We start from the raw sequence: 9,656 nt of genomic DNA on the forward strand, positions 1-9,656 counted from the left end.
TTACTTTACTCTCTTGTTTATTTCTCATATTTTATTCATCTACCTTTTTAACACAATTTCTTAATCATTATACCCAGAAGTTTTGGCTCAAGAATATAGGGAATACTCCAATGAGTGAAACCAATAAATATTACAGTGAAAAAACTGGTTAGTTAAGTGAAGACTAGACTAGGGATATAAATTTCATTAACATGATAATTACTGCATGCAAATATAATAAATTTACGTGCCTCGCACGTGTGTGGTGAGCTGTTCCACTCGTGGATCCCTGCCACCAAATATTTTACTCCTCATAAATTTTATAACATCATAAATATATTAATCATGATTATTATAGGAAATAATTAGTGTGTTATTGAGTTTGGTATGGTTGTGTTACTTTTATCTTTCCCTTTAATTAAATGAAGAATGTAATTAAATGAAGAATTCCTTTCAAAATTTAGGATTAAATTCACTGAACTTTTGATGAATATATTTGAGGTAGATTTTTGTAAAATGCGTCGGAATTCAATATAATTCCCAATGCCTTCAAATTCAAATGGAGTATATGAATTTGATATTTTTTAAGAGTGATGCTAAATGGCCATAATGTGGCCGGCCATAAAAAGTTAATTTAGTCCATTTACATGTATAAAAAAAATTAGAATTACCGATATAAACTTATATGTGTGTGAATGGACTTGTGAGTTGATACTTATCTTTGAATTTCATTACGTAAAACACATTAATATCACGAATTACTGTATACGTTGAGCAACAATCAAGAAATGACAGTAGTAATAAGTTGAGCAAAAACTATGAAAGAACAACACTAACATGTTGAGCAACATATAATGAAGATGATATAAAAGTAAAATCAAATAGTATTAAACCAAAAATTTGAAAAAAAATCAAATTTTTTTTTATTTACTTAATTTATGGCTGGTCTTAATGTGGCCGCATAGCATTATTAATTTTTTAATTGCAACAACGTACATTTAATGCAAATAATATAATTAAATGAAGAATTCCTTATAATAATAACTACTTTATGATGGAAAATGCTTTTTATGTAGCTAATTAATTATTATCATGACGTGGTGCGATATGATTGGGCTGTGACAAAGAACAGTCAAACCAACGCTGTCACGGCGGTCAAGTGTCCTTTGCACGCACTTTTATATTTTATTTTCTTATTCAATATCCTGAAGAAATATTATTATTTTATTCCATTTTGTGGGAATTTCCAGAAATCTATGTATTAAAATACACTGTTGAAATTCGCATTTTTGGTTGTTTCAAGGATATATTTTTAGTTTTCTCCGTCGAATAAAATGAATATTTATTCGATTCAGTCAAGACTACGACTGTGAGTGGGACTGCCCAAAAAAACAAAGGGTGAAAAAGGAAGTGCTGGAGATGCCCTTTCTCTCTCCCTTCTAATTGCCATAGCCTTTGAATCCTCATTTCTTCGGATTTTTTTTTATCTGGTTGTGAATTATTTTCCTGGATCTATGTCTTTACTTTAAAGTTTGTTGCTTATACGCTTCATCATCTCTCATCTTTTTCTGAGGCTTGAATTGGAAGAAAGTGGTTATTGATATTTTTCTGGGGAGAGTCTTAAATATGAATGCTGTGTGATGATGGTGATGCCTCTTTTGACCGGGGAAAGAGAAATTCCGAAAAAGTGAGTGAGAGAGGGAGGAAAATCCCTTTGAAAGCTGCATTATTGCTTGTGAATGTCAATGCAAGTGAGATAAATTATTTCCCCCAATTTCTTGTTTAACCTTTTTCACAAACACTTGATGTGCCGTAGTAGTTGTTTTTATACTTTTATTGTTTCTATTTCACTTGATTGTGGAGATTCCTTGCTATTTCAGTCAGTAATTGGGCAAAAGGTTTGATTCTGCTAGAAACTAGAATAGTGCCAAAATGCCTATGTTTCAGCCTCGTAGAAAAGACAGTGGTGGTGGTGGTGGTGGTGGTGATGGTGATGGGTATATTCTCGATGTGGAATCCGCCGTGAAGGATGGTGTTTTGGGGGGCGGCGCTGTGGCGGTATACGGCGGCGAGAAATTGGATCTGAAAAAGATGATTGAAGAGCTCAATTTGTGTGAGGTTCCCTCAGTTTTCATTTGCCCCATCTCCCTTGAACCGATGCAAGATCCTGTCACACTCTGCACTGGCCAAACCTATGAGAGGTCCAACATCTTGAAATGGTTTAGTTTGGGGCATTACACTTGCCCCACCACAATGCAGGAGCTCTGGGATGACACCCTCACCCCCAACACTACCTTGCATCACTTGACCCACACCTGGTTCTCTCACAAGTATGTGCAGATGAAGAAGCGTTCCGAGGATGCTGAGGGCAGGGCGTCCGAGCTCCTCGCCGATCTCAAGAGGGTTAAGGGCCAGGCGCGGGTGCAGACCCTCAAGGAGCTGCAGAGGGTCGTGGCGAATCACTCCACTGCTAGGAAGACTGTCGTGGATGAGGGTGGCGTGGCCCTTGTCTCGTCCTTGCTAGGCCCATTCACTTCCTACGCCATAGGGTCTGAGGTCGTGGCGATTCTTGTTAACTTGAGCCTCACTTCCGAGGCGAAGATGAGCTTGATGCAGCCTGCGAAAGTCTCGTCTGTAGTGGACGTTTTGAATGAGGGTTCGATTGAGACGAAGATTAATTGTGTTAGGTTGATTGAGATGCTGATGGAGGAGGAGAATGATTTTAGGACGGAGCTCGTGTCAAGCCATAGCTTGTTGGTCGCGTTGATGAGGCTAGTGAGGAATAAGAGGCACCCTAATGGCCATTTGCCTGCCCTCGCCCTTCTTAAGTCAATTTCCACGCTCAAAGAGGTCCGGAGTTTGATTGTCAGCATCGGAGCAATACCTCACCTGTTAGAGCTGATACCGGTGTTAAATCCAGAGTGTGTCGAGCTTGCTCTCTCCGTGTTGGACACCCTCTCATCTGTGCCACAAGGGAAGCAAGCGTTGAAGGATTGTTCGAACACGATCCCAACCATGGTTAAGCTACTCATGAGGATCACAGAGTGCTGCACAGATTATGCCATCTCGATCTTGTGCTCTGTCTGCAACCTCTCACCTCAAGAATGCTCGTTGAGAGCTGTGGATGCCGGTCTTGCAGCTAAGCTCCTCCTCGTCATCCAGAGTGGCTGCAGTCCAGCCCTCAAGCAGCGCGCTGCCGAGCTTTTGAAGCTCTGCAGTCTCAACTGTTCAGACACGATATTCATCTCCAAGTGCAAACTGACTAGAACGATCCAATGAAACCCGGGCGCTGCTCCAACCAAGATTTTCCTACGACCTCCACGTGGAGGAGCCAGTGGCCATGACAATTACGAATAATGTCATTTGTAAAGATACAAAAAATATGGCGCACATAAGCTTGTAGCCACTGTGGTTCTTGAAATTGGCTTTGTTGGTGGAGCATGCAGCAGATTGCAATTGTAATTTCTTAGCTATTTGCTTTGCTCCATTTAATCTTTGCAATTCTCAGTCTTAGGGATTCAAGATCCTCCAAATTTTCCCTACCGACCATGTAGAAGTTCTGTTACTTTTTTTTGGGTATTAGATATCATTTCCATGTGTATCAATCAATTCAATCACCAATTTTTCACTTCTTTACTGGCCATTTCCAATTTTTTCTGCTATTTTTTCATTTTTCTGTTGACGTTTCTCATATTCTCTCCAATACTTTTCAGCTGGAAAATCATCTGTCGAAATGTTGGAGTGATTCACAAACCATAAACATAATGTGCAACAGTCATTTACAAAAAAATGAAGAGAAGCAGATAAAATGGAAGATAAATCTGGTATATAAAACCAAACCAAAAACATAATGTGCAACTGTCATTTACAGCATAACGGAGCTCTTTGTTGCAGAAGCTATCAGATGCAGCTCAAGGAAACAATTTTTTGCGAAGTCTGGAAATGGTCAGGTCCACGCCACCAAACCCATCCATCACAGCAATGGCAGCTTGGAATTCAGCTCTAGATGTCGAGCTTCATAGTTCACCACATGAAACGACAAAACACAAGAATATCGATCAGTTACTGCAGATTTAGTTTTAGAATAACAAGTCCACGCCATGTTCAAGAATATCAGCTGAAAATATATAAGATCTTCATAGGAAGAGGGGGGAGATTGATTCATCTCCAAAGCCTTTTCTCATCCAATTTCAGTTAATATGTAGTGAGTAATCGATCATGTGCGAGATGAAGTAAACCTACCTACTCCTAAGAACTACACAAGGCATGCCAATTCGCTCAGCAGCAGCAACTCCAGATTGGCTTCCAGTAACAAGGATGCAGTTGTAAATCGGCACATCTACCTTTTCTGCTCCTACCCTCAGTGCAGCTACAATATTTTGAAATCTGTATAAACCAGAACGTCGATTTATGTTTGCAGTATTCCATAAATATAATATGAAAACAAAGCATGATACAGAGCAACATCTCACATTCAGATATTATAGTATGATATTTTCCACATTCTAGCTAAAGAAATATAGAGAAATATTTGAAAAATAGTGTGCATCGAGTGTGAGAAAACCTTTCACTTGAAGTAGTGTTAAGTTCCACTTTCAGCTTCAGCACGGAAGCAACCTCCTCTGCGACTCTCTGTTTCTCGGCAGAAGCTGGCTCCAAAAATGACAAAAATCTTACTCAGCATGTACAGAGGAAACAATATGTAAACACAGAACCCTTACCAGCTTTATTCACTGCCTTGGCTAGCTGTTCATCCAAACTGGAAGATACACCTTTTCCAAATACCAGTTGGCCATAAAAGCTTTGCTTTACTTCATCATCTCCAATGATCTTCATCTTCGATATTCTATCAGTTCCAAGCTTTTCAACAATTGATCTGATAATCAATAATACTTCCAATAAATCACTGTATTATTGCATGCAAAAGTTAAGCCACAAAAGTATAAAATGTTAATACTGTGCCATATGTATTTATACTAGTAATACTCTTTCAATTCAAATCAGCGACCGTTTCCAACAGTTATATTGTTAGCTCATAAACCAAATATTTTCAACAAAGAAAGCATGTAGAGTACTAACCTTGCCACCTTTTCGCCGCTTATGCTATTAGCTGTCAAGATAGCCACTGGCACAGCTTCTTCACAAGCCTTGTCGATGAACCTAAGATGGAGGGAGAAACCACAAGCAAGAAAGGTAAGAAGTGTTGTCTTGATGAAAACGTTGTCAAAGTATAGTAAAAACAACAAATTAATAAGCAAGCCAAAACGCAAAATCTTCCAGCTAGTTACAGCTACCAGTACAGACACGAATTTCTGATGATAAAAATACAGGCTGCAGGGCAGGGAAATGGAAACAATTTCAAAAATAACATAGCACTCTTGCAAGTGAGAGACAACTCTAACAGTTACAGTTCCATACTCCATAGAGAAGCTCAAAATAAATAGATCATGTCATCCTATTATCCATGCTTAAAACCGTGTGCATCTGTATGTTTGTTGGTGGCACTAGAAGGAAACTATACTGCATGATTGTTATCTATTTTTGAGATCGAAATTATTATAGGAGAAAGGCAGTGCATTTTATTCCGAAAGTTAAAAGGCCTGATTAGTATTATATCATATTCGAGTTAAACTCAGGCAGAACAAAATTCATTACTCACTCTTCAGCTCCAGGTCTCAACGAAAATTCATTTGATGCGACAAGATCAACCAGTGCATTCTTCTGCAGACAGTTAACCAGTCATAATTGAGCTATATAGTAATTTAAAAGTTGTTTCACATGCTACAAGAATTCAATATATCATAGAAGCAGCAGTTTAAGCACAATCTATCAGTTTCTCTGCCACCAGGAATGACATAAATGCTGTTTAGATAAGTGATCCCAGAGAAAACAGTTAGATATCTGCCTAAATAATAACTCTATAAAATACCTTCTCACGTAAAACATTTTTCATAAAACTCCCTTTCTCACTTGTGGCAACTGATGTGGGCCAACCAATCTGCAACAATAACATACTACACTCATTCAATTGAAGCTGCCAAAAGCTAGTAAGACTGAATAAGGGAAAATAATCACATTTTGATATGTTTAAAGATATCGAAATAACTCACTCTGTTAAAAAACAATATTAACATCCTTTCTTCATCACCAACACTTCTCCTGCGCATTAAAAACAGGCTAGTGTAAGTTGTTTTTTTGCAGAATATGTTTCACAAGAGCCAAGCATAAAAGTTTCAAGCACTCCATCTTCAACACATGGACTTATATGGATTTTGGTGTCTACAACCCAACATGCGAAGAATAGTGAAGCAAAGTAGATACCCAGGCCGCAAAACTGAAGCAACAAGGTCAAATCATGCAAGGCTTAACGGATCAGGAAACGACAAGAAACTAGATAGACTACAACGTGCAAAAACAAAGAATACCAAGACAGCTAATTCTGAAACTGAGAGAGAAGGGGGGTAAGAGAAGCGTTGTATATATGTGAATTGGTATCACAAGGTGAATCAAACTTGAACACAACTTCTCTGAATAATTGATATACCACCACACCTTAGAAGGTCCAAGTAAACTGGTTCACTCCAATTTGCACAATCTAATCCCAGCTTTTTAAATGCTGAAATTATTGAAAGAAACCACATAAGCATTCATAAGGAAGAAAGACAATTTAGGTCAACTAAACAAATGTACAAGTCTAAGTAAGAAAACACAAATTCCAGGTAATACGAGCACCTGCATTAAATGCTTGGCGGTTGCATAACCGGTATACATCCATTAAGACCCTGATGAAAAGAAAACTCATCAGCTCAACCACAACTAAAATGGTTTTAGCGCCACACCAGCATGAGAGTATACCATTTTGATAATTGTCAGAATGGAAGGCACAAATAATAAGATAAGTTAATCAATGGTACATTCCCACTTGAAAGAAAAAAATTTGAAATTTTATCTAACATTGACCTAATAATTTAACACGGATCATACTTGGACAACATTATGCTCAAATCCTTCATCCTAGTAACATCAAATAAAAGAAATAAGTGTAGGAAATAATATTGCAGCTTAAACACAAATCCTTGTATTGGTACATGGTCACTTTCATATCCGGCTACAATGTAATCAAGTTACAGCATATTGCGACCAGTGGACTAATCTTTACTAAGCAGGTTAGAGTCATTGAAAAATGCTGATTATGAACAATAATACACTCTTATTCAAATGCAACATTTCACCTTTTTTGGAGCTATCTACCACCCCCAATCCAACGCCACCAAATGCTGATAATAAACAATAATACACTCAAATTCAAACTGTAACATAAAAATTCGATGTAAAAAAGGTTCAAACTAGAAGCAGCTTTTCCATAATGTCAGGTTCACAAATTCAACAGACGCATAATTACAGAAAAACGAACCAAAATTACTTCAATACTCCATGCAAAATACACCACCGCCAATGCATCAACATAAGTTCAAGCAATAAAAGAAAATTTCTCCAGAAAAAAACATGAAATCCAGTAAAACGAAACGCACAAAATAAAATCACTAAATGGCAATCAAATACACACCCTTCCACTTCAATTAGTACCGCAAATTTCTGCGATTGATCACGTTCAGCTGGCATCTGTGAGGAAGCATCGCAAATCAACCGACCAAACCGCAATTTCTTCTGGAACCGTCCGCTTAAACTACTACAACGGCAATTATCTGAAGAAGCAAGTAGAGAAATATCACTCGGACTCTTTCTGCGTATGTGGTAGTAAACTTTAGCAGTACTGGCAGCGTGTGCAGCGGAAGTGGAGGTGGCGGAACCGCCGCGAAATCGGAGTGTGTATAAAATCGGCGACGAAGCGGTTTCCATGTTTGACAGTTTGGGTGAAAGTGGAGAGAATTAAAGATTTTTTGAGCAGGCTTTTATTAATATCCACTTTTAAGGACCACATTTTTGTTTAATATCAAAAGACCCCTAAAACTTTTCATATTTTAAACTTTTGTTTACCTACAGCATGTCGTCGTGTGCTTAACCGTTAAGCTCGGTGCTGTGCTACGCTCCTCAAATCACCATTTTTCAACGACTCTAACCAAGCATGGAATTGCTAAAATTTGTGAATCCAATAATAGATGAAATTTGACTTTGAAAATTATTATAGTACTAATAAACAAGCATAATTTCTCTTGAAAAATGGATTTTGTAAGAAGTATATGACTCATGAATATACTCCACAAGATATTTCAAGTTCAACCATTTTTCCAAAGCTGAATATGATCATATATATACATCTATATATATGGATTAATTCGGATTTCTACTTAGAAGACATTTTTTGTTTTAGTAATTTCCTCAACATTATGTTGATATATTGATAAACTCTCATGTGTTTCTTAAATTTAGCATTTTTAATATTCTACATATTGCAATAAATGAGAATAAGAATATATTCACTCAATGAAATAGGTGATATATATGGTGTATGGTTCTTATTATTAATCCTTTTTTCCATTACAAATCTCTCTTTTAAGTGAACGACAATATTATTTTATTTTTAATTAGTGTCAATTTTGGTTGGAAAATGATAGAAAGAAGCTATATATATAAAATTCGATGAAAGCTGAAATAATTAGTATTCATTCGAGTATGTCTATCAATCATAAAATATGTAGCCATGTAGCTGTAGGTAGTATTCGATTCTTAACGTGTGCGCTAATTAGCTCAATCAATTAAGCTCATAACCTAATATTTTGTATAATAGTTACTAAAACTTCTAAACCGAATATATATTGATCAAGTGACGCTTAAAAATTACCATACGGAAATTTTAACTTCAATAAATTTACTTTATCAAAATGAAGGCGTAGCATCATCTAATTTAACATATGAATGTAATTATGTAAGGGCAATATTAATACAGTACTGTTGTCACGCACAATCGAAAATGAATCATTTTGTTGATCATTTCACGAATAATATAGAATTAAAAATAGATGTTTGACCATCACATGTGTGTCTGGAAAGAGGTGGATGGAATGGAAAGGCAATGAGAACAAAAAGGAAAATAAAATTGTGGAATAAAGTGAGTGTTGACATCATATATACAAGTGATTATAGAAGAAATTGGAGGCGAGATTAGATTGAAGCTTTGTCTACCAAGAAATGTGGTGTATTTTTCTTTAATGTCAAAAGTCGAATGTTCCTTTCTGTAATCATTGTATCTTATCGTGGACCTATCTTCCAATACCTAACAATAATGAATGTGATGAAATTGAATAATTAAACTAGCTATATAGGAAGAATATTTTAAGATGATTGATCCATGGATGATGATATATGTGGTTGATGTATGTTGATGTCTGATTTTAGTTTTATATTTTACCTTCAGGATTTTAATCTATTCTCAAACTACGAATTTATTTTAGGTCTATAAAAACTTGTGAAACGTTTATTTATATTATTGTTAATGTTAGGAGTTACTTATATTATGCGCATCCATTGTTAGAATATTATACAAAAATTCACCAACTTTGACACAATTGTGATTTTAGACATGCTTTACAAATGTGATATAAATTTTTTTTTGTTGTTTTATAAAAATAGACGTGCCTTATTATTTTTTTGTAATTGAACAGTGAAACATGTCTAAAATAAGCATGCTTTACAATGTTTACATGCCAACTTCGAAG

The 9,656-nt window shown here is 36.3% G+C and overlaps 2 protein-coding genes across 3 annotated transcripts; one reads left to right on the forward strand and one right to left on the reverse strand.

Moving 5' to 3' along the window:
* Window positions 1-1,336: 1,336 nt before the first annotated feature.
* LOC121804515 (U-box domain-containing protein 30-like) lies at window positions 1,337-3,622 on the forward strand. The gene has a single exon (XM_042204085.1). It carries the CDS (start codon window positions 1,912-1,914, stop codon window positions 3,256-3,258), a length of 1,347 nt encoding a protein of 448 aa, XP_042060019.1. The 5' UTR covers window positions 1,337-1,911; the 3' UTR covers window positions 3,259-3,622.
* A 161-nt stretch (window positions 3,623-3,783) lies between these two features.
* Window positions 3,784-7,857, reverse strand: LOC121804516 (CBBY-like protein). 2 transcript variants are annotated; one of them, XM_042204086.1, is made up of 11 exons: window positions 7,547-7,857; window positions 6,712-6,761; window positions 6,532-6,595; window positions 6,090-6,138; window positions 5,909-5,977; window positions 5,639-5,700; window positions 5,059-5,139; window positions 4,701-4,855; window positions 4,544-4,628; window positions 4,222-4,365; window positions 3,784-3,993 (listed from the first exon to the last, which is right to left on the reverse strand). In XM_042204086.1, exons 1-11 carry the CDS (start codon window positions 7,837-7,839, stop codon window positions 3,891-3,893), a joined length of 1,155 nt encoding a protein of 384 aa, XP_042060020.1. In that variant the 5' UTR covers window positions 7,840-7,857; the 3' UTR covers window positions 3,784-3,890. The 2 variants fall into 2 exon arrangements, with proteins under 2 accessions (XP_042060020.1, XP_042060021.1); XM_042204087.1 differs by having other exon boundaries at window positions 4,701-4,885; window positions 7,567-7,757.
* Window positions 7,858-9,656: the final 1,799 nt, after the last annotated feature.

This window comes from Salvia splendens, chromosome 5 (genome assembly GCF_004379255.2).
Source record: "Salvia splendens isolate huo1 chromosome 5, SspV2, whole genome shotgun sequence".
Lineage (NCBI taxonomy): Eukaryota > Viridiplantae > Streptophyta > Magnoliopsida > Lamiales > Lamiaceae > Salvia > Salvia splendens.

Coding starts and splice junctions, on each gene's coding strand:
- LOC121804515 (XM_042204085.1), top strand. CDS start 1,912: ATGCCTATGTTTCAGCCTCGTAGAAAAGACAGTGGTGGTGGTGGTGGT.
- LOC121804516 (XM_042204086.1), bottom strand. CDS start 7,839: ATGGAAACCGCTTCGTCGCCGATTTTATACACACTCCGATTTCGCGGC. Junction 5,978..6,089: donor TAATATTGTTTTTTAACAGA/GTGAGTTATTTC, acceptor TTATTGTTGCAG/ATTGGTTGGCCCACATCAGT. Junction 4,366..4,543: donor AACACTACTTCAAGTGAAAG/GTTTTCTCACAC, acceptor TGGTTTATACAG/ATTTCAAAATATTGTAGCTG.